Here is a 26262-nt window from a genome sequence, read left to right as displayed (position 1 = left end):
AGCATCCTCACCCCTAACCATCTGTATCATCCAAGAACAGAAGGCTAAGCAAACAATAATTCTAATACACAAGAAACACAACTCACCGTGGAATCACACACTCGGCTCGAAGAGGATGTTCTAGGACTTCATGCCACACACAATTGCCAATCACACAATCAATTATAGCATGTAATCCTAAACATCAACAGCAGAAGCACAATGAACCCTAGACCTAGAACCGTAAGGGCTCTGATACCAAATTGAAACAACCCTTCCCGTTTTTTTTTTTTAATACCTTAATTTACTAGTGGTCCCATACCCACTAACATCCTAACAACAATCAATAACCGCGGAATAACCAAATAAAACCAATTCCAATAAACCAAAGAATTCCAACAACAATAAACCAATTCTCAATAGCAACATAATCCAAATAGGAAAAATAACCAAAAGCTAACAACCTACAATGTTCCATTGACTTAATCTAGCAACCTAACAATAGCTAGACCACAATCAATTCAAGCCTCTAGAACACCCCTTCATCATCGCCTTGATTCCACGATCACACTTTGCCTTTACCTGCACATCACAAACAACAATTGAGATGCGTAAGTATTATCATAAATACTTAGTGAGGCCGTCCTCCCATCTACTGGGTTATACACACAAGCATATGAGACTCCCAAGTCAACAAACAACAACAACACAATCAACATATCAAACCAGGAAAATAAGACTCGGCAGGTACTAGTGTCGGCCGATGCTCAATCGGTGTCGACCGATGCTACAGGAACTGGTGTCGACCGATGCCGGAATGGTGACGATCGATGCTACTCGAGACGGTGCCGATCGATGCTCCACAAAAGTGGTATCGATCGACGCCTCTTCTGCAGTCACGATCTGCGCGAAACTCAGCGACGAACTCCGATCTCAATCAACCCAGATTCGACTCCAAACACGTCTAATCATCTCGGAATTCACTAGAAATCACAAATACAATGTACCCAAGCAAGCAAACACCACAAATAACAAGGAATCACACAAAACAAGGGAGATCTCATGCTTAGATCAACCATGGTCAAGCACTCACCTCTTTCCAGGAAGATTCTGAACAGTAGGAACGAAATCCTCACTCCTAGCAAGCTTCTAGCACCTTCCCAGCCTCCAATCTCTCAAGAACAGCCAAGAAATCTCACAATCTCACTCACAATCTCACTCACAATCTCAAGAACACCTCTTTTCTCTCTGTTTTTGACAAAAGCGGCCAAGAGAGGAGAAAAACTCGAGCTCCCCTCTTAAAAACCCGAATTAGGGTTTTCCCTAAACCAACTCCCCAAACCGGACAATTAAAATTGAACCGACCAAACCGGCCACAACTGGTGTCGATCGATGCCTCACTAGAAGGTGTCGATCGACACCCTTACCAAAATACCAAAAATTGGTTTGCGGGTGTTACAATTTCATAAAGTATGAAATGAAAAGCTGAATGTTCAGGATCTCAAATCGTTGGGGACAGTAACTGAAAGTACGTAATGTTCTTTGTTTGGGCTATCAATGTTCTTTGTTCATAATCTTGCTGGATTATTCTGTTTTGTTTGGATTAATTTTATTGTCTTTTAGCTATACTATACCTACTTGATCTTTATGAGAGGTTGAATTAATAAAATTAAATTCAGTAATATTGAGAACCAACCTTTTTAATCTGTTGTCGCTGCCGATCATCCTGTTTTTGACGATGCACCATCTTCATGGATTTGAGGATAGATTTTCATCTGAAACATAGTTAAAAAAATAATAGTTGTTATGATTATAAACCTGTAAAAAATTTAGATTGAGTTCCTTATCTTTGTGATTGATTGTCAATTTGGGATAAAATTTATCCCGTCTTTTAAGAAAAAAAACAGATTTTAAAACCTGAATTGAGTTATCTGAGATGCTTAGTTGCTTCAGCGAAAACACACTTACAAAATTCATACCCGATTTTGTAATTGTATCAACCCCAAATTTTGAATTTGGATTTTCATAATTATCAGTATATAATCTGACATTATTATCATCAAATATACAAATATTTTTTGGGTGATGTTTAATTCGAAAGGTATATGTTATTCGAATTGCAAACTGGGTTAAATTAGAAGATCAACAACCACAAATTATAAAGCGATTAAGTTCTGAATTGGTTAGATACAAACCTCGGATCAGCCAGAATCGGGTGCTTCTGTTGGAGTCTCATTTTTGATTAATCCTACACAAGAGAATCAAGTATGAAAACAAGAGAAATTACAAGAAGAAAGAATAAGAAAACTAGAAAAGAGTCATAAGAACTTAAGAAGAAAGGGAAGGGGAGAAGAAAAGAAGAGAGATGTTGTGTCGTAAGGTGGAAGAAGAAGGAAGAAGAAAAGTCGTATGGGAATTGGTGTAGAATTGAAGGCCCAAACGTTAAATGAGTTATTAGGATAAACAATTAGAGTAAATAGGTTAAGATAAATTGTAGTATAAATGTTATCCTAAAATATTATTACATATTTGATTCATGTATAGTATAATATCTTAAAATAATTTATAATGTATGTAAATTAATTATCAGAATTTGAGTCTTTCTTAAAGAAAAACTGTTGTAAATCTCATATCAAAAGGTTTGCAAATGGAACATTATTTCTATAAAAACTTAGAAGTTATTAATGTCATATAGACACTAATCTTATATCTCAAAATATATTTTTGATTTTAAAAGTAGATATATTTGTAAATTAATATTGTATTTTAAATATAATTGCAACACATATAGGTGTTAAGTGGGCTTAAAATTCAGTTACTAAAAAGTTGGTCTCACAAGCGAGCTCATGTGAGTTGTCGGGGTTATGTCTGCATGTTGGCAACTCAGTTTACAGGCTACTATTATCTGATAAAAAAATCAGTTATTATATATGGAAATAAATATTTTTACATAGATATAAAAATACAATATGTAATATACGTGATAATATAAAGCATTTTGATGTACAAAAACTAAATTACTTACAATAATATAAAATCTATTAAAAGTTATTTTAAATAGGAAATTTTTTAATTTATATTTTAAAACAATTTGATTTCTTTTAATTAGTTTAAAATATACTTTAGAAGTTTGTCCTCTAAGATGTTGGACTTAGCGAAGCGGGCTTGGACATAACATTAAAAATGGGGTTTCACAGTCACACACAAGTCTATGCGGATTGTGGGTTTTAGTGGAGAACCCTATGTGGATTGCAGGTTTAGCGGGCAAGCTTAAGCGAGTAGTAGCAATGCCATGCGGATTGCAAATCAGATAAGTTAAATGGATGTGGGCTGGTACGTTTGAGATATACCTTTCAACACAAACATACTGAACACAAAAGAACAGACAAAACGATATATAAGTTTAAGAAAGTGTGATATGCGTCAAATATAACGTGTATCAAAACCAAACAAAAAAACAAAATATATTTGATTTTCATTCAATACACATACAAAATATATAAAACACTTTGTTTTACTATTTAACCTAAACACGACAGACAAAACATTAACAAATATAACATCTCTAACAAAATAAAAGAAAAATATATATGCGGCGTACCGGGGGTTCAAACCTAGCTTACAAAGTAAAATATTATTTATATAAATTTCTTAGTTAAAGTGTGCAAATTAATTTAAGAGAAAATTTATAATCTATACTATTAAATGGGGAGTACACTTAGGGATTAAAAAAAAAACAAAATATAATATATATCCATGTTGCCAAACAGACCAACTTACCTACATAATTAAAAAAAAAAAAACTTCCCTAAAACAATGGTAACAATTATTAAGGAAATAAATGATTAACTCTTATAATGGATTTTAAAGATGGATAGTTAGATTTCGGAATATGCATTCAAAACACACAAACACACAACTAACCAAATTTATCAGTTAATGAGTTTTTCTAATTTCGGAATATTCATTCAATTATACCTATTTTACCGGAAATACTGATCATTCATATTGAATTGTTATGAATCTTTGAATTTTAAATTTAAGAAATAAATTGATTATATTGTTCAATATGGAAAATATAATACGAAAGTTAAAGAAAGGTTTAACTAATTCATCAAATATATTCTTAACAATATTATGATCATCGCAAGGTTTAGCTTGTGATGTTGGAGATAATTTCTGTTACAAGGTAACATTATATATTTTCCTGGATATAAAATTCTTTTTTTTTAACAAAAAAAAAAACATCAAGTTCCTTTATTTGTCATTCATAACTGAAATCATTGATAACAGATGATGTTTCTTATTTTCAGGTTTTAGCGTAAAATCTAAATGTTTAGAGAAAGCTGGACATTTCAGTATTACTAAAAAGGTAAAGAAACATTCACGAATTTCACATTCATTGTTTACTACTGTCCATCCATTTAAAATGGATTTTGTAACTGTGTTATTTCCTGATTTTCAAAATTTAACAGGTTTATTCTGAATTTTGGAATTTTCTAATGATAAAAGGTACGTAGAATAGAAACCATCTTTCTACTCTTTCTTTTGGTTTTTTGTTTATCATTCACAATGTAATTTTACTAGATGGTTCTTCTAATTTCAGTGTAGGTAGAAAACATTAAGAGGAGAAGAGTATATGGGAAAATTTCATGATTTTATTTAGAAACTACTAATATCATGTCATGATGATCCTAACTCTTACTAATTTGCTAACTTTTATTTAGTGGTAGAACTGATTCAGTTTTTTTAACCTTTACAGAGCTTTTACAAAATTCATCTAAGCCTTTTCTTTTGTGTGTTGTAAACATGGAGAAAAGTTCTGGAAAATTTTTTGTTCTTAAGAAAATTATAATTGGTTATAAAATTATCATGTACACTTATATGTAACTTAAGTGTCTAATATAATACCTCTAAACAAACATTCAAGATGATCAAATAACAGAATTTACTTTTGTTGAAAATAGCTCTCAAAATCAGTTGCTTCGATCATATACATCTCTTAAGCCGATGTCTCTCTCTTTTAACATAGCCGAGCAAGATTATAATGGTTCCAACATTATCCTATTTTAAAGTCAATTATAATTGACAGCTAGAAAATGTAAGTGGAAACAAAATTTGGAGACTATAAACGTGCATCATCATCACAAAAGATTAGAAAGAGTATTAGAGTGGCATAAATGCAGAATATTATAAAATTTGGGGAAAATAATTGTGAGTACCTCTACAGTGGGTTAACATGTATGTCTTTTTCTTTGTCTCAAACGGCATAACAACCTTAATTGTATGTTAAAAGCGTTAGATTCGTTTTAGTAAAGCAGAATATTTTACATTTTTAATTAGAACTGAAATAATATAAAGCTTTAAAAATATATCTTTTTTAAACGCATAATTTTCAGTTTTTAAAATATATTGTACTAATCAAAATTGTAATAGTATGAAACTATGAAAGTATTATAAATTTTTAGAACGTCTCATAAAAAGTTAGCCAAATTATTTTATTTTGAGATATATTTATTTTCATAATACCTAAAACTATAAATTATAAACTCACAAAAATCAAATAATTTAAATAATTAATAATATATCCAAATGTTGTTAGTTTGTAAATATTAAATACTCTTTTGCAAAATCAAACCAATTTGAATTTTTCTATTTTCCGTTTTAATATGATTACTTTTTGTATTTTTTTTAGGTTATATTTGGGTCACTTTGGTTAGTTACGGTTATCTATTAAATATCCAAACCAAACTAATATTTCTAAAATATCTGAATGTTTATTATATTAATATATCCAAATTAACCAAAACCTAATGCAACCCAACCAAAACCAAATAGTTAACCGAATTCCCAAGCCTAATTTTGACTCTCAGTTCGAGTATTCTGTTAAGAAAAATAGATCATCATAACTAACCGAAGAACGGGTTATTGTCTGAACAAAAATTATTATTATAATCATGTCCTCAATTCGAATATGTGGAACTATTTACTACTGTAGATCTTGCGAAATGGGTATTTTAGAGTCAAAAGATTTTAAATTCGTGAGACTGGTATAACGTGTCGGGGGTTGATCCCTTTTACATCTCTATTTAGGTTATCCAGTTCACAATGTTTTAATTTATTTAAGCAATTTTTTGTCCAGTTTGATAGTTTATAAGTATGACATAAATTTAAATGATCAATCTGGATTGGCTAATGCTAATCAGATATTTTGACTTTATATTTCTTTTCGGTTTTTGTTTTTTGTTTTTTTTTCCTCCCAACAAAGTTCAAACCAATACAAACAAAAACAATAACACTACGGCTCATATCAATTGAAAACAATCCGCCCATATAAGTTGGTATTCTTAACTTTTAAAGATATTTATCTAACAATTCAATAGTAGATATAAATTTCAAAATCTTGAAAAATGATTTCTCAAATAAATCATAATTCTGAAATATCAATTCCAAAATCTTGAACAAGAAAATTTTAAATAGAAAACTCCGCACGTACGTGCGGGTCCAATCCCTAGTATAAAACTAAGATTAACTACCCATGGTTTATATTTAACAAACAACCATATATTTAACAAACAACCAATTACATAGTTCAACTAAAACATTACAAAACACACTCCACAAAGATTTGAACCAGCGGTATCATAAAATAACAATACTATTCAGCAGAAGAAAAAAATTAAAAAAATACATATTAATACACTTTCATACATTTTACTAATATATAGAAATAAATTGTACTAAATAGTATTATGTTTAAAATAAAAATTGAATCAGATTCGTCCTGCGGTGTACCGCGGGTTCAGACCTAGTCTAATTTTATAAACGAATACCAATTTGTGTTCCTAAAATTTAATTTCAATCGTTTGTTGCATATACTAAAAAACAGGTTGTTTGCATAGAATCGATGTATACTTGTACGTTCCTATGTCTGTTTGTTCTGGTTATAAACTTGACGATATATATATAGGATTTTCTTTTGGGAGAACATTAGGAAATGTAGAGCAGCTTATTATTATTATTATTTTTTTCAACCAAACATTAAAATAAATTAAAAGGTGACTCCAAGGTTGGTCGCCCAATCTGAAACAAAAGAGTTTACAAAAGAAAATTCAGAAGCTAAAGATCTAGAAGAGCGAGCAAGACAATCTGCTCGGATGTTTGACGTTCTCGAAATCTGGATCAGGGTGAAGGACACTAGTAAAAATAGAGCGTACAGCCATGGACAATTCCGTAACTAAGGCTATATTTTTGTGGCTATATGACCACACAGTCACGAAAAGACACGGAAAAAAATCGTGTTTATACGATCGTGACCTAAAAACATTCATGTCTTTTCGTGACATTACAGCCACGTTTTTGGCACGCTTGCTTCGTAACTATGTTAGCCACGAATTTGTCAGGTAAATGTTCGTGGCTTTCTCATTTAGTTTTAATAAAAAAAAATTACCCATTGCAGATTAATCAAAATGATTTATTTACTAAAAAGCGAAAATAATTTTAATTATACAAAACAAATTGAAATAGAAAATAAAAATGCTTCAACGGATAAGGGTTTTGCTCTTTGCCGCTCTCTTTCTCCGCCGTCTCCGGCACTCTCCTTCTGTCGCTGGATAGCTTCTTCTCTATATGCATTTCCTTCTTTGAATCCTAATAAATATTACAAAATCCAATTGTCTTTTTTGTTGATTTGAGTAAAAATTGAGAGATTTAACCTTTAAATATCGAATAGTGCTGACAGCGACGGGATCTGAGAAAAAATGGTTAGATCTAAGGTTAGGTCTGAAACGAAATAGTTAGATCTTAAATAAAGATGAAAAATTGAGAGGAACAGAGAGATTTACCTTTGAGCTGGTTGATTCCAAGCTGAAGATCAGGAATTCGATGTCAAATTTCACAAACATATACGAACCTAAAAATGTTGATGGTTTAAAGGGTCTGAAATTGTTGAAATAGAAAAAGCAAATACATTGAAGGAGATGAACACTAGAGAAAGGAGAAGAAGGAGAAGAAGGAGATGAAGAAGACGTACCAGCGGATTCAAGTCGGAGGTGTGTGAGCGACGAAGATCGGACGAAGGGAAGACAATTCTTGAAGAGGAAGAGATATGAGTGACGGCTTTATTTTTCTAAAGTGTTAAAGTCGAAGGACTTAAGGGTTTTCTTGGTTTATTAACTGTTTTTCTTTTAATAAATTAACTAAAACAAAATAATTTTGATGTTAAATTTTCAGCTAATCCAGAAAATCCAAATATTTTGGTGTCAAACAATTCAGCTATCCCGCGAAAACCAAAATATTTGGTTACTTTTTGTTTTAGTAAAACAATTTTTTTTCCCCATAGTAAAATAGATTTATTAAAGCATTTTGGAAAGAAAAAACATGTTTTATAATTGGTAATCCGATTTTAGATTAGTAAGTTACAAAAGACACAGTTTATACAAATAGTCACGTATATATTGTGACCATAATGTAGCAGAAGAAGTCACGTAACAAACGAGACCATTTCATGGCTAATTAAGCCATGATTAAATCACGAAAATGTCACATAATACATTATTTTTAATTTCGTGGCATTTTGTGACTTTTTGTATTTAATTAGAAAAATGCCACGTACTGTCGTGACTCTTTCATGTCTATACGAGAAATTTCTACTAGTGGGAGGAGTAAAATGATCTGAGGGAATGGAAATCTTCCAATAAATGCAAGAATGCTGGCCAGTCGTCCGGAGCTTATTATTTATCTTGTTTGAGTTTTTATTTCTTTCTACTTTTGTGATTTGCAAGGTTATGAGTTCGTTCAGTTTTTTTTATTTGTTGACTTACGAACAAAAAAAATATAATTTTTCTATGGAAAGATTATGGACTTCCTCTAGTACATATTTAGTTATTTTTCATGTTTCTAATTTTCATGTCCATTTAGATGTCTTACGACGATGGGTTTCAATAAGAAAAAAAAAAGAATACTGAGATTACTGATTTATTCAAAGATCTGGGTCTTTAAAATTTGTCTTAGTGAACATGTCATGTGGTCTAGTGGTAGCTTGTCTGTTTCATTATTGATATTTATCAACAAAAAAAAAAAAAAAAAAATTTGTCTTAGTGCAAACTACACATACTTTCCAACGCAAAAGAAAAAAGAAATGTTGTTCAAAAATAAAAAACTTAGAATAGAAAATCGTACTTTTCTGACCAAAAAGAAAAACACAGAAGAAAATTGTACTTAATCGTACATTTACTTACAAGGGAATAAGAAAATCTTATTTTGATGCAACTACTCATACATTCTAAAATAATGTTTTACAAAGTAATATGTGTGCAAACTAGAGGGTAATTTATCAAACTGCACGTAAAATAGATTTATACTAGTATTTAATTTTTTGTCACTACAGTTATCTACCTAAATAAATACCACAATATGGCTAGTGAAAATTGATACGGTATACACATCTTATCTTTTAATATGGGGGTGTCAGTGTCGGGAGTTGGATTCTGATGAAGTTACTTGGTTTTAAGAGCTGAGAGACTTTTGAAGAGTTTTTAGGATCCAGAAATCTATGAAAGAATTCTATAATGAAGACTTTAAGAGTCCTAGGGTTATCCATCGTATTTTGAGAGTTGTGTTTTATTGATAAGAATCCTTATACCAATCTTTAACAACAACAGAAAAATATATAATTATACCAATGACACTAGCGCATCTACCTCTTGGCTCTCCTCCAATAAACTCTCTAATATATTATCTTCATTAGTTATTATTCACAAGCTCAGCTTTCTCTGCATTATTGTTATTAAGTCCAAAGCGTGGAGAGATAACGTCAATTTTTGGCAGGCCATTAAGATGGTTGGAACGAAGGTTAACCAAGAAAGATTGATCGGTCGAGGCTTAAAAACATCGATATTTGATTTGGGTGTGTGTGTAGGATGGGAAGTAATGTTTTTCTTTTTCATCTTGATCTTACAACACGGCTCATATTTCTAACTCAGTTTTGTATTTCAATAATTTTCGACATCATGATTTGCCGTGTAATCAGGCAATCAACCAGCAAACAAAGACCACCTAACCATTGTGAAACAAGTTGCAATGAGTTAAATGATACCTATTTCCTAGAAGCCTATCAAGGCGAAGAAGCAGATTGACTTAATCAGAACTAAGTTTTCTTGTCTTGATACTTGGTTTCCAATCGTTCAGCCATCTTTTAGTCCACAACTCTTCCCACAACGGTTTAGCTCCCTACAAAACCAATAATTGACATTAATTATACTTACTAAGACTGTTCATTTGTCTCCTTCTATACTTTTATCATGAAGAATCTGTGCACACCAATAGAAATAAAGAACTGTTCCAACACATAAACATCTGTTCGTAGAGAAATTGTCAACAAATTCATTTACAAGAAGACAAACCAGTAAAATAAGACCAACACATAAACATGGTTCTTATTCACTTTGTAATTTCTCAATTTCATTGCTCATGCATCATAATCCTTAACAGATTAGGGTTCATTCAAATAACTAAAGGATATATATAATACTATCCAAAAATGTTATTTATGAACCTAACGAATGAGCTATCCTCTTCTCTTTTTATTTTGGTAGTGCGAAGAACATGAGCCAAAGCCTTTTTCTTTTTAAATCAATAATAACATAGTTTAAAACAGTCATCAATTAATGAGATATAAATCGCCTATATATTTTGCGGATGAGTATGTTTCATCAGGTTTGACAATCTGAAATAGTAGCCAAGAAATAACAGTTAAAGTGTTGGATATTTCTCAACGTAAAGCTTGAAAGAATGAAGACTTATGATGCTACAAGGTTGGTTTGTTTGACTCTTGAAGATAGGTTCACACCTATCGTGGCTGGAATATTGGAGGCTATTTTGATTGGAGCAGAAGATTTAAATCAAATCTAATAAGAAGATTTGGACTTATTTTTGAATAGGAAAATAAGTCATAGGAGGTATCCTATATATTGAGTTATTAAGCCAAACATGTTGTTTAGCCGTTCAAGAAGAATTCTTAGAACTAAGCGAATAAGCTTTTAGGGTTCTTAGTAATTTTGGTTAGATTAAGAATTGGTCAGTGACAAGTCGTGTTGACTGTGTGTAAATCTGATTAAACATATCTTGTAAGATTGTTTAAGTGATTCTTAATAAAAAAAGAAGTTCTTTTCAGTATTGGCTACATCTTCGTTTTTACAATTGGTATAAGAGCAGTCAACCGACGAGAGCTCTATACTCGCCACAGGTTGAGATCTTGAGATAATGATGCAATCAGGTAATGAGTTGATGATGCTTTAAAGGAGTGTGATCTTGGATGAACAAGGTTAAGGGCGTTGGAAGGTACGTATGATTCAGTTGATTCGTAACCTAGGAGAAGATGCATGGACGGCTGTTGAAGAAGGTTGGGAACCTCTTTATGAAAAAACTGAAGCAGGAGATAAGATCACCAAGCCAAAGGCACGTTGGACAACCGATGAGAAGAATCTATCTAAGTATAATGCAAGGGCTCTGTAATGACCCTCACCAAGGGGTAAAATTTCAAATAAAAACTCAAGGCCAAAAGACCAAGAAAGGAAGCCAATAAGGAGAACATAAAGATTGCTGAAAGTCCGAGAAAATTTGGACGAATCGAGAAATGGCCGAGTTGTCCGAAGATGTCCGAACGACCGAGGATGTCCGAGAGAGTTGCTGAGAGTTGCCGAGAGCGTCCGAGAAAAATTGCCGAGAGTGCCGAGACGGATCGAGAATCGCCGAGAATTGACCGACGATCGACCGAGAGACACTAACCGATCCCACAAGAAAGTCTTCCTTCATCAAAATCGCGTAAGTCAAGAGAAGAAGTGGAAGATTAAATTAATCAAGGAAGAGTTAGTGGAGTTAGTAGGATATTAAACAATTAAGAAGGAGTTAGTGGAGTTAGTGAAAGAATTAAACAATTCAAGGAGGATTAGTGGAGATTAAACAAATCCAATGAAGATAGTGGAGTTTTAGTGGCCAAGTGTTGGTGTTAAACACAACCAAGTGTTAAACCACATGCACTAAGAAGAAGAAATAAGTCTCATGCATTGGCTATCTCCACCGCCCCAAGTCCTCTATAAATAGAGGCTCACTTCTCTCATTTTCGCAAAAATTCTCAAGGGGTAAGGAGATAAATTGAGAGAGAAAGTGAGCGAGAGAGAAGAGAGAAAAGAGTGGGCGAGTTCGTGAAAGAAAAGAAGACAAGAAGAGAAGAATCAAGACAAGAATATCGACCGCAAGTTGAATCGATAAGGAAATCGATTTCAACCAAAGAGGAGATCCGAGTGTGCCGTGAGAGAAGCTTCATCAAGGGAGACTGATCATCGCCGGTTTACAGTTAGTTCAGGCACATATTTTGCCAGACTAGATGGGGAATTAAAGACATCCATCTAGTGCACGGTTTGCATGAAGCATTTAGTTGTATTTACTTGAATTTCTTTTGTGATTTTCTTGTTTAAATGCATGCGCGGTGAGGTTACACCGATTGCTAGATCGAAACGTTCTTGTGACAAGGGTAACTAGTTAAGATACTTGTAAAATTATGGGCTTAAAATCCATATAAACTCAAGTATCAACTTTGGTGAGGTCTTAATGCGTTTTAGTCCACGAGAAATTCTGGCTAAGCGTAGTAAGACTTGGTATTGCTATCCTTCCCATTCCGTACCACATGCAGCCGCGACATGCAACCCATGTTCGTGTGCTTGTAGGGTTGGTTACGAAGAGCTTGAAGGTTACTGGGCTCGCTACCCTGACCGAGGCTGTTTACACGACGGTGTGGCTTTGAGTGAAGTCCGATTACATGCCTATGTGTTTATAAAACGGTTGTTCATGCGGGGTTAAGGAAAGGATGCATACCATGCCCAATAAGTTAGAACTTGTTAAAACTCTTGTTTTATTTCAAGTTCATGTTGTTGCATGTTGTTGCAGGTTGTTGTTTTTGCTTGCTAGAGTAATTTGCTTAGCTCATTAGCTTCCGCATGTTATCTCTGATTGTTGTTGTATTGTTAGCTCGCGTGCATGTCAATTGCTTCGCTTGCATGTTGATGGTTTTGCTCGCATGTTGATTTTATATGCTTGCATGTTGTTTGTTGAGGGGGTTTGGGGTTTGGGGATTAATTCTTTGCAGGAACCCTGAGCTCACTAAGTAATCTTAGATTACTTATGATAATTATTTGTGGTGCAGGTAACCCTAGAGGGAACTAGAGGGCGTGGTGAACGATAGGAACCCGGAGTAGTTTTTATTTTGTGTCTATTGTAAAATACAAGTATGTTTTATTTCGAATCAAACTTTGGCACTAGGCCGTATCCAAAAACTCTACAACCATTTGTTTAATCGTTTGTAGTAAACTCTTTTCATCAATCAAAGTATTCGGGTTTCCTTTAATTCGGACAAGTGGTGCTGATATAGACTTTGTCCGAGTCGCCTCAACGCACGACGTGTCTATAGGGTTGCAAAGCCTTAAAGATGTGTCGTGTGGTCGGGAACCTCACCGATGGACTGGCCAAAGGGTCCTGATTTGTTCTTGCAACCGGCCGGATCGTCGGTGAACGTTTCCAAAGTGGCGTCCCGGTGCTGTCCGATGGCCTTCGTAGTCCTAGTACGGTTCGGGGGCGTTACAACGGTGGTATCAGAGCATGGTTATGATGCTATATATTACTCGTGTTTTCAATGTTTTATCGAGTCAAAATGGCCGCAATAGACACTTAGGATAATCCGGTTCGTTCATCACTTAGGATTAGATGGGATTAAGTAAACCCTTTGTTGGTCGTGGATGCAGATGTCTCGTCAAGGATCCGAAAGGACTAGATCAACGCACTTTTCGCCGGACACAGGGAGGGGTTCAAGTCAACAGTTTGGTCCGGAGGAATGGGGTCCGCACTTTGGAGATGCACAAGGGGAGGAATCGTTTCCAGGCATATTCGAGCCAAATATGTTTATGCCTGAGTGGGATGTACCTGTCGCGACGCCGAGATACTGAAACAACCGACCTTTTTTTTTTTTTTTAAATAATAAATAATAAATATATAATATAATAAATAAACTACAACTAGTGGTCTCATACCCACTAGCCACCTAACCACAATCACAACCAACAGCGGAATAACAATACCAATAACCAATAAATAATATCCAATAAGTATATTAACCAATATAATAATATCCAGTATAAAATCCAATCATAAACTAATAATCCAACAGCATAAATCAAATAACCAGCAATCCTAAACAATGTTCTAGGACTCAACTCTAGCAACCTAACAGAAGTTAGACAACCAAGCGAACCACTAGAACATCCTCCTCTTCATTGCCTTGATTCCACGATCACACTTTGCCTTTACCTGCACCACAAACACATATTGCAATGCATGAGTATTTTATAAACACTCAGTAAGGCAATCCTCCCATCTACTGGGCTATACACACAAGCAATAGAGTATCAATAACCAACACACAACAATCAACAAACGATAATAACAAACCAGGACTCAGCATCAACCGAGGCCAACAAGCATCGACCGATGCCAAATAGGGAAGCATCGATCGACACAGAAGCTGCATCGACCGATGCAAGTGTAACTTGCATCGACTGATACCCAATCCACATCGACCGACGCATGCTCGACGTAACGCAAAAACCCTAGAGTTTTACGCGCCGTCCTTGCACTTGCATCGACCGACGCAAGTTATGCATCGATCGACGCAACGTCGAGCACCGTGTTTTCCCCGAAGCTTCTCGCCGGATCTTCGTTCTTACAACCACAAAACTCGATCCCAAGCCACAAGAAAGCTTCCTAACGTCCATAGCAACGATCTAACAAGCCTAACATCACACAACAAGCAGATTAAAGAATCCTCTAGCTTAGATAATCCATGGTCATGCACTTACCTTTGCCGCAGAAGAATCTGAACCTCATACAACCAAGAACAAGCTCCTAGGAAGCTCCTACAACGATCCCAGCTACAGATCTCACCAAGAAACGCCACAAATCTCCAGAAATCACCAAGAACTCTCAATAACTTTTCTCTCCTTTCATTTTCTCTCAAAAACGGCCACCACCCACGACTAATGAGACAAAAATGACTTAAGGGTATTCTGTTTTCCCTTTTGCTCAAAACGCAACGTTTGACTTAAGTCAAAACGCAGAGAATTGAGTCAGCATCGACCGATGCTCCAACTGCATCGATCGATGCACACCCTAAACCGGGATTCCGGTTCGCGGGTGTTACAATTCTCCCCCACCAAACTAGATTCGTCCCCGAATCTCGAACAACCATCAGCCAAGGACTCCCGCGCAACCGTGTCCACGGCCCGCACTCCTCCGACCGATCCACAGAAGGTCACCTCTAGGCGATAGACTCACGCTCCAGGCGTCATTTGCTCTCGACTTTTGGACTTTCCTTTACTCATAGGCCTAGACCTTGAGTTCTTATTGGCTCCTCATCAGACCTAAGTCTGCATGCCAAATGTTGGCTCCTCATCGGGCCTAAACCCGCATGCCATAATATATAAGGAATAATCCAAACTCGTCTCTCGGATCGTCACCTTACAGCGCACCTCCGGACCGTCGTCCGAAGTCGATATACCAACCATACTCCCAAGCCACAAAGTCTCTGAATATGGCAGTACTAGGTGAACCTAAGTCCTCCAAGAGCCGCGAGCAAACAATTCTGAACACGTCTGAGGCCTATCCCTATCTAGGTTTCCTTCCAGTGGCTCGCGTAAAACATGTCAATGTCCTACCAACCACATATCCCCTCACTGGAATTCCTCATGACCACACAAGGATCATATACATGCCACAAGGGCCGCCACAAAGGCCAAACAAAATGTCCTAAAGAGGACCGCCACCAAGGCCCAACAAATGTCCTAAAGAGGACCGCCACCAAGGCCAAACAATTGTCCTAAAGAGGACCGTCACAAAGATACTATGGCTAAAAAGCCCGTCACAAAGATCATCTGTCCCGAAGGACCGTCACAAAGACCATATGTCCCGAAAGACCGTCACAAAGACACTCTGGCTAAACAGCCCGCCACAAAGGCCAAACAAATGTCCTAAAGAGGACCGCCACCAAGGCCAAACAAATGTCCTAAAGAGGACCGTCACAAAGACACTCTGGCTAAAAAGCCTGTCACAAAGACCACACAATATCTAAAAAGACCGCCACACACTGGCACACTGACTCAAAATTCCACCACTAAGGCCACACACAAGCCCCTCCAAGGCTCTCTACCGCTAAAATGGACAAATTCTAACTCCCGTAAAACTTCCCATATTTAGCACTTTCCATTTTTGGAAACTTTCCACTTTTGGAAACTTATATTTCAGGAAACTTTCCTCCAAAACCCCGCCTCATGGAAACTTTGTACCCCGAACACCACCTCATCTTGTTACTGAGTCGCACAACCAACCACCCCAAGCGACCGAGTAATAAGAGAGATGGGCTGGAATACTCCATTCCCGCTCCAGCCACGGATTACATATGGGACCAGGCTAAACAAGCTCAAGTCGCGGCTTGCTTCTCATTCCACTTCTTGAACCTTGCCTTCATCTTTGCCTCATGTTCCCAAGTCTGCTCCTCAACACCATCACAGTTCCACATGACTCTCATCAAAGGAATCTTCTTCTTCCGAAGTTCCTTGATCCTCCTCTCGAGAACCCTCACTGGTCTCGCCTCCAATGTCATGTTAGGCTGAAGATCCTAAGGAATCTTAACCAACACCTGCTCACCCTCACGGAGACACTTCCGCAACATAGACACATGGAAAACCTTATGGAATGCACGCATCACCTCAGGTAACTCCAATCTATATGCCACTGGTCCAACCCGCTCAATCACTCTGAATAGACCCATATACCTTGGACTCAACTTAGTCTCTGACAATGACTTGTAAGGACCCCGCAACATGGCCATCTTGAGGTACACTCTGTTTCCTACCTGAAACTCAAGATCTCTCCTCCTCCTATCGGCATAACTCCTATACCTATCCTGAGCCTCCTTCATGTTCAGCTTGAGAACCCGAATCTTCTCTGAGGTCTCCTGAACAAAAATAGCACCAAACATGCTCCTCTCCCCCACCTGAGTCCAGCATAATGGTGTACGACATGGTCTCCCATACAAAGCCTCATAAGGAGCCATCTTAATACTCGCCTGATAACTGTTGTTGTAAGCAAACTTTACCAGGTTCAGGTGATCTGCCCAATGGCCACCCCAATCCAATACACACATCCTCAGCAAATCCTCCAACGTCTGGATCGTCCTCTCAGACTGCCCATCTGTCTAGGGATAAGCTGTACCCATATGCACCTTAGTGCCCATCTCTGCCTGAAATGCCTTCCAAAACGCCGAAGTGAACATAGAATCTCTGTCAGACACAATGCTCGCTGGCACCCCATGCAATCTGACTACCTCTCTCACATACTTCTTAGCCAAGACCGCTGCTCCATCAGTCTTCTTAATGGCCAGAAAATGTGCTGACTTAGTCAACCGGTCCACAATGACCCAAATAGCATCAAAGATCCGTGACACTGGCAATCCTACCACAAAATCCATGGTGATCATATCCCACTTCCACTCAGGAATGGGTAAACTCTTCAGTAACCCGCCAGGAACCTGATGTTCAGCCTTCACTAGCTGACACACAGCACACCTCGAAACCCAACTAGCTACATCCTTCTTCATCCCGACCCAATGATAGTACCTCTTGAGATCACGGTACATCTTAGTCGCTCCTGGATGAATAGATAACTTGCTCGCATGAGCCTCTCTCAGAATCTCCTGCCTCAACTCCTCATCCTTGGACACACAAACCCGACCGTGCACCAAGATAGTACCATTATCTGAGACCTGATACTCTGAATCCGCATCCTTAGAGGCATTCACCAGCCCTAAATCCTTCTCCTGACCCAACCGCACCCTACTCAGAAGATCTGCTCTGTCTACTGCTTCCAAACCCAATGGTTCCTGTGAAACAGCACACAAGCTCAAAGCACTGATCTCCCCTACTAGAGACTCCATCTCCTGCTCCTGAGCCAAAGCTACCCTCTTCCGACTCAGAGCATCTGCAACCGTATTAGCCTTACCAGGATGATAGGCTATCTCCAAATCATAATCTGCCACAAGCTCCAAGCACCGCCTCTGTCTCAAATTCAGCTCAGGCTGAGTGAATATATACTTCAGGCTCTTATGATCTGTAAACACCTGTACCTTTGCACCATAAAGATAAGATCTCCAAATCTTCAGGGGAAAAACTACAACACCCATCTCCAAATCATGAGTAGGATAGTTGCCTTCATGCACCCGCAACTGCCGCGAAGCATAGGCAATCACCTTCCCATGCTGCATCAGAATACACCCCAAACCAACTCTAAATGCATATGTACAAACCACATAGGGTTCTCCCTGCTCAGGCAAAGCCAACACTGGCGCAGTTGTCAACATCTCCTTCAGGCTTGCAAAGCCTTCCTCACACTCTTCTGACCAGACAAAAGGAACATTATTCCCTGTCAACTTAGTCATAGGACGTGCTCTGCTTGCAAACCCCTGCATAAATCTCCTGTAGTATCCTGCTACCCCAAGAAAACTTCTGATCTCTGTGGCATTCAGCGGTCTAGGCCAATCTCTGATAGCCTGAATCTTCTCTGGATCTACAGAAACCCCCTCTGCTAAAACAATGTGACCCAGAAAGCCCATCTCATGCTGCAAAAAACTACACTTGCTCAACTTGGCAAACAACTTTTGCTCCCGCAGCTTCTCCATAACTGCCCTCAAATGCACTGCATGCTCCTCAAGACTCTTAGAATAAACCAGGATATCGTCGATGAAAATGATGACAGACACATCCAGAAACTCCTGAAACACGCTGTTCATCAATCACATAAACGCTGCTGGTGCGTTGGTCAACCCGAAAGACATCACCACAAACTCATAATGTCCATACCTAGTCCTGAAAGCAGTCTTCCTCACATCTGCCTCATCTAACGGTATTTGATGATAACCCGACGCCAGATCTACCTTAGAGAACCAAGTAGCACCCCTCAACTGATCCAACAACTCATCGATCCTAGGAATAGGGTACTTGTTCTTCACAGTGACCCGGTTCAAACCCCGATAATCAATGCACAACCTGAAACTCCCATCCTTCTTCTTGACAAATAACACCGGCGCTCCCCACGGTGATACACTAGGACGGATGAATCCCTTACTCAACAAATCCTCTAGCTGCTTCTTCAGCTCTGCCATCTCTGCTGGAGCCATCCTGTAAGGAGCCTTGGATAACGGCATCGTCCCCGGTTCCAGTTCAATGGTAAAAGGATCCGACCGAGATTGTGGTAATCCCTGCAAAGACTGAAACACATCCTCAAACTCCTCTACTACTGGAATATCGCTAACCGTAGACTTCCCCACTGACTCTGACATAGATATAGTAACCAGATAAGCCTCACGGCCCTTCCCGATCATCTTCCCAGCCTGAATGGCTGAGATCACGAGTCTCCCCGAAGTTGGTCTAATACCCTGAAAAACCAACTTCCCTCCTGAACGCTCAAACTCCACTCTACCCCGATGGCAATCTAAATGCACCCTATGCCGATGCAACCAACCCATCCCGAGAATAACATCATATAGCTCTACTGGACTGATAAGCAAATCCGCTGGCCACGACTCCCCTGCGATCTGAATATCAATTCCTCTAGCTCGTCCAATCACTCTCAGGAACTCACCTCCCGCAACCCTGACAACTTTTGCGCGCTCTCCAGGATCCCCGCTGATCACCGCACACTCCGCACACTCCGGAGTAATGAAGCTATGAGAAGCTCCAGAATCAAACATAACATGGGACTTAAACCCGCCCACCAACAAGGTCCCTACACAAACCTCATGTGTTGAGAACCTAACACTTTATCACAGGAAACATATACAATCTGAACCTACTAAAATTCACAAAGTTTAAGTACCAAAAATTATACCTGTGATCGCCCTGGCACTGGTTCCACCAGTCTCTACTTTCGTGTAAACACGTGGCGTTTGCTAAATCTGTGCCACCTGCTGACCTCCAGGCTGCACCTGCTGCAACGCTGCCACTGCTGCCGGCTGCAACTTGGGACAAAAAGGCCTGATGTGCCCTGTCTCCCTACAATGATAACATACCCGAGGCCTTGTCGTCGGAGCACTCCTCATGGGACAACTAGCAACCCTGTGATCCTTGCTCCCACAACCGAAGCAACTCACACCACCCGGCTTCTGTGTAGTCTCCCACCTCCTCTTGGTTCCCTGAGCATGCCTACCGCCCCTGCTAGAACCACCCTGCTGCTGAGCCTTACTAGGCTGAACTGCTGGAGCTACCGCCACTGACTGTGCCCGGATATCCTCCTCAATCTCTGCTGCAGTCTCAACCAGCTCTGCACGCGTAGCATAACGCCGCCCTCTACAGTGAACTCTCAAATCATCACGTAGAGCCCTCAAAAACCTCATGATCTGAGCCTCCTCAGGCTCCATAGTCCGACCCCCATAACAAAGAAGTCGACTGAACTCCAAGTCCAGCTCCCGCACTGACCGCGTCCGCTAAGATAACTGAAGGAACTGCACCTCCAACCGGTCCAATGCCTCTCTAGGAAAATACTTGGGGTTGAACTCCAAGACGAAGTCAGCCCAAGTCATCTCCCTCTGCACCCTCCTAGTAGCCACTGATCTCCACCATATCTGAGCATCACCAACCAAAAGATGGACCCCTATGTCCACCCAAAACTCCTCAGGGCATCTCAGAGTATGGAAGTTACGTTCCACACTCGCCCTCCATGCATCCGCCGCAGTAGGATCTACACCTCCTGAAAACTGCTCAGTATAAATACGGCCCATCTCTGTCAGCATGCTGAGATAACGAGAATGGACTCCCACATCCGCAGCCACTGGCTGCCGCTCCTCCGCCACCACTGGTGGCACTACCTGAGCCTGCGCCGGTACCACTGGTGGTAACCGCGCTAACACCTCTGCTAGCATAGCCACAAAGTCAGTACCAGGGACTCCACTCGCTGGGACTCCCACACCCGGGACCCTAGCATCACCGGCCACTGGAGCATTAACACCGCCCCCTCCTGCCACACTCACGGAATCCCCCGGAACATCCTGCGACTCGCCTACACCCTCAGCTGTCACTCTCTGGTCCTTGGTCTCACTAACCACTGGGACTCTGTCCCTACCACGACCGCGTCCGCGCCCACGACCACGTCCGCGTCCACGACCTCGACCAGCCACAGCCTTATCTCTAACCATCTGCACTACCATGAACAGAAGGCTAAGCAAACAATTTCTATTATAATACAGAAACATAAACTCACCGTGGAATCACACAATCGGCTCGAAGAGGATGTTTTAGGACTCCATGCCACACAAAATTGACTAACTCACATAATCAACCAAGACATGCAATCCCAAACATCTACAACAGAAACCTAGTGAACCCAAACCTAGAACCATAAGGGCTCTGATACCATAATGAAACGACCGACCTTTTTTTTAAAATAATAAATAATAAATATATAATATAATAAATAAACTACAACTAGTGTTCCCATACCCACTAGCCACCTAACCACAATCACAACCAACAACGAAATAACAATACCAATAACCAATAAATAATATCCAATAAGTATATTAACCAATATAATAATATCCAATATAAAATCCAATCATAAACTAATAATCCAACAGCATAAATAAAATAACCAGCAATCCTAAACAATGTTCTATGACTCAACTCTAGCAACCTAACAGAAGCTAGACAACCAAGCGAACCACTAAACCATCCTCCTCTTCATTGCCTTGATTCCACAATCACACTTTGCCTTTACCTGCACCACAAACACATATTGCAATGCATGAGTATTTTATAAACACTCAGTAAGGCAATCCTCCCATCTACTGGGCTATACACACAAGCAATAGAGTATCAATAACCAACACACAACAATCAACAAACGACAATAACAAACCAGGACTCAGCATCGACCGACGCCAACAAGCATCGACCGATGCCAAATAGGGAAGCATCGATCGACACAAAAGCTGCATCGACCGATACCCAATCCGCATCGACCGACGCATGCTCGACGTAATGCGAAAACCCTAGAGTTTTACGCACCGTCCTCGCACTTGCATCGACCGACACAAGTTATGCATCAATCGACGCAACATCGAGCACCGTGTTTTCCCCGAAGCTTCTCGCCGGATCTTCGTTCTTACAACCACAAAAATCGATCCCAAGCCACAAGAAAGCTTCCTAACGTCCATAGCAACGATCTAACAAGCCTAACATCACACAACAAGCAGATTAAAAATCCTCTAGATTAGATAAGCCATGGTCATGCACTTACCTTTGCCACAGAAGAATCTGAACCTCAAACAACCAAGAACAAGCTCCTAGGAAGCTCTTACAACGATCCCAGCTACAGATCTCACCAAGAAACGCCACAAATCTCCAGAAATCACCAAGAACTCTCAATAACTTTTCTCTCCTTTCGTTTTCTCTCAAAAACGGCCACCACCCACGACTAATGAGACAAAAACGACTGAAGGGTTTTCCCTTTTCCCTTTTGCCCAAAACGCAGCGTCTGACGTAATTCAAAACGCAGAGAATTGAGTCAGCATCGACCGATGCTCCAACTGCATCGATCGATGCACACCCCAAACCGGGATTCCGGTTCGCAGGTGTTACAGATACACACCATCAAATTCGACTCGGTACAGTACGCCCGAGAGTGTTTATCCACCAGGATTTTCACCGATTGGTCAGTTCGCTACCAATCCAAACCTGACCATGCCAAGATTAGACCAAGTTCATGGAGGAGGCCCTAGTGAGCCGAATGTACCAGAGACCCAGCAGACACTTAAAATGATTCAAGACCTTTTGAATCACATGATCCAGCAACAGCAGCAGAACCAAGCAAACCATTCAGCAGAAGATCCATCCGAGCGCTTTCTAAAATTGGTAATAATGATAAGGAACCTAGGACTTCGCAAGTTCAAAGGAGACTTGAACACGGTGTTTGCAGACGCGTGGATAAAAGAATTAGAAACTAACTTTGAAATGTCAAGATGTTCGGAGGAGTTTAGAAGACCGATTGTGGTTAACTTCTTAGAAGAGGATGCTCGTGCATGGTGGGATAGCGTAGTTCCTCGTTATCGATTTCAGACTATATCATGGGAGATATTCTGGAGGGAGTTTGAGCAGAAGTACTTTCCACCAGAGTCGCGTGATCGATTAGAGAATCAGTTCCTGCGACTGAAACAAGGTGATATGACTGTTCGAGCCTATGGAAGAATTTTTACAAGACTTCAGAGATATTTGTATCAAGAAAACGATGATGAGTTAGCCATGGCCCGGAGATTCTTTAACAGACTCAGGCCAGACATAAAGGGAAGGTTGCACGCTGTGACATACCAAAGTGTCGCAGAAGTGGAAGAGAGAGCGGTGAGTGTTGAGGAGGCCATCGAGACGGAAAAGGAGATTACGGCTCAGGAAAGAAAGAAGGAACCAGTGCAACAGGAAGGTGAATCAAGTAGCAGGACGAAATTGGGGCGCAGGCCGTGGTAAAGTCAAAATGAGTGTTAACCAAGGAGGTCGTACTGTGAGCAACATGGATCCCAGGGGATGCTATGTGTGTGGTCAACTTGGGCATTTTGATCGAGCTTGTCCAACCGTTGAGGAAACAAAGAATGCCAATCTGTCATCCGTCACATGTTTCTACTGTGGCGAGTTAGGGCACTATGCGACCTCATGTCCATCAAAGCCGACCAAACAGAACGTCCAAACTGTGAACCGTGCCCAGACAGTGCAGTAAGTGAAGGAACCCCCAGCGAAGAAGTAGCAACCCCAGCAAATGTTTTTGCTTTAGGAGTAGAACCACCTAAACTTCCACAGGCAGCAAAAGGCCCTATAACAGGTTTGATTGGGTTCTAACTCTCTTGTGATTGTTTGCGTGTTTGTGTGTTTGTGTGATTAGTTTTTGCATTGCATTGTTGTATTTGCTTTGCGTTTAGGAACATTACTTGTTGGTGGTAACCCCACACATGTATTGTTCGATTCGGGAGTATCCAATAGTTTTGTGACTCCCGAAGTGGCTAACAAGTTCGGAGACTTGTGTGAGGAGGTAGAAGTGAACATCAATGTCTACACTGCTAGTAATCAACCGCCTCTGAAGACAAGAAGATGGTTCAAGGAAGTGTCGATAGTCTTGCAAGATACAAACCTCCCGGTAAATCCTCTAGTGATGCCGTTAGAGAGATTCGATGCTATTTTGGGAATGGATTGGTTGTCGGAGCACCAAGCCCATATAGACTGCAGCAGGAACAGAGTTTTATTTGAAAATGGAGGAAGGACACCTCTAGTTTTCAATGGAATTAGCCCGAGTAAGACGGCCTACTTCGCATCGGCAGCAAGGATTGGAAGATCATTCGATGAAGATGATGTTTATCTAGTCAATCTTACCGCTATGGGAGGAGATGACAAAGAAGGCATGAAAGTTGAGGACACCGCCGTAGTCAAGAACTATGAGGACGTATTCAGACCGTTAGAAGGATTGCCTCCACCAAAGGAACCATCCTTTTACCATAAATCTTGAGCTTGGAGCTACCCCGATTGCTAAGGCACCATATCGCATGGCACCAGCCGAGTTGGCTGAACTTAAAACTCAGTTAGAGGATTTGTTGGAGAAGGGTTTTATACGACCAAGTTCATAGCCATGGGGAGCCCTAGTGTTATTTGTCAAGAAGAAAGACGGAAGCATGCGTTTGTGTATTGATTACCGAGGAATCAATAACATAACTATCAAGGACAAGTATCCGTTGCCACGGATTGATGAGCTGTTAGATCAACTCCGAGGAGCAAGTTGGTTTTCGAAGATTGATTTAGCCTCCGGCTATCATCAAATCTTGATTGCAAAACAAGATGTGATGAAGACTGCCTTTCAAACAAGATACGGCCAGTATGAGTTCGTGGTAATGCCGTTTGGACTTACCAATGCACCAGCGGCATTCATGCGGTTAATGAATGATGTTTTCCATGATTACCTGGATCGATTCGTGATAATATTCATCGATGACATCCTTATATACTCACGGAGTGCAGAGGAGCACGCAGAGTATTTGAGGAAAGTGTTGGAGAGACTAAGGGAGATGAAGCTGTTCGCCAAGTTCAGCAAGTGTAAGTTCTGGCAAAGTGAGATTGGATTTCTAGGTCACCGAGTTTTGGAGCAAGGCGTGTCCGCCGACCCAGAGAAGATTGCCGCAATTCAGGATTGGCCGAAGCCAACCTCAGTAACAGAAGTCAGAAGTTTCTTAGGTCTTGCAGGCTATTATCGGAAGTTTGTGAAGGGATTTTCATCCATTGCAAAACCTTTGACACGACTCACCGGTAAAGGAGTACCATTTATATGGAGCGAAGAAGTAGAAGAAGCTTTTAGGAAGCTAAAGGGAGCATTGACCACCGCACCAGTGTTAGCTCTACCCAAGCCTAATCAGCCGTATGCCGTGTATACCGATGCATCAAGAGTTGACGTTGGATGTGTTCTGATGCAAGGAGATTGAGTGATTGCCTATACCTCCCGACAATTAAGGAAGCATGAGGAAAACTACCCCACACATGACCTAGAGATGGCAGCCGTGGTGTTTGTGCTAAGGATATGGAGATCCTACTTGTATGGAGAAGCGGTTCAGGTATTTACGGAGCATCAAAGCCTTAAATACTTGTTCACGCAACCAGATCTTAATTTGCATCAGAGAAGGTGGATGTAATTCATTGCCGATTACGATTTGAAGATCCAGTACCACCCAGGCAAAGCGAATGTAGTTGCAGATGTGCTAAGCCAAAGGAAAGCACAAGTTGATGCCGAGAAAGATGTGGAGTCTCTAGCTGACGAGTAGAAGAAGGTAAGGCTTCTAGCCTTAGAAGGAGAATCTAGTGACTCGTTGGGATTACAAGCGGTAACTCAAGCGAGTTTACTACACCGAATCCACGAAGAGCAACCCAAGGACAAGAACCTGAAGAAGATTATCGAAGAATTGAAGAGTTCAGGAGGACCGAATGCTAGTGGTTACCACTTAGCATATGATGACACCTTACTTCTCAATGGGAGAATAACCATACCTGACCGGAGTGGACTACGGGAGGAGATATTGAGAGCAGCCCACAGCTCAGCATTAAGTATACACCCCGGAAGGACCAAAATGTACAAGGACGTGCGTAGATATTATCATTGGCCTGGACT

General features: G+C 39.8%; 1 protein-coding gene, 1 long non-coding RNA gene and 1 pseudogene across 2 annotated transcripts; 1 reads left to right on the top strand and 2 right to left on the bottom strand.

Annotated features, from left to right (window-relative positions):
- Positions 1–260: 260 nt before the first annotated feature.
- On the bottom strand, positions 261–2382 carry LOC147944303 (uncharacterized). The gene is made up of 3 exons (XR_015557480.1): positions 2175–2382; positions 1676–1754; positions 261–561 (listed from the first exon to the last, which is right to left on the bottom strand). It is a non-coding gene; the product is annotated as an uncharacterized LOC147944303 (long non-coding RNA).
- Positions 2383–9653: 7271 nt separating this feature from the next.
- Positions 9654–10366, bottom strand: LOC147944302 (transcription factor MYB75 pseudogene; annotated as a pseudogene).
- Positions 10367–23598: 13232 nt separating this feature from the next.
- LOC104789490 (uncharacterized) lies at positions 23599–24618 on the top strand. The gene is made up of 2 exons (XM_087512533.1): positions 23599–23829; positions 24001–24618. Exons 1-2 carry the CDS (start codon positions 23599–23601, stop codon positions 24616–24618), a joined length of 849 nt encoding a protein of 282 aa, XP_087368659.1.
- The last annotated feature ends 1644 nt before the right edge of the window (positions 24619–26262 follow it).

The sequence above is a fragment of the Camelina sativa genome, chromosome 5 (assembly GCF_030686135.1).
Source record: "Camelina sativa cultivar CO46 ecotype springtype chromosome 5, ASM3068613v1".
Classification (NCBI taxonomy): Eukaryota; Viridiplantae; Streptophyta; class Magnoliopsida; order Brassicales; family Brassicaceae; genus Camelina; species Camelina sativa.
The sequence above is the reverse complement of the archived record's forward strand: the minus strand, read 5'-3'. Positions and strand labels throughout refer to the sequence as shown.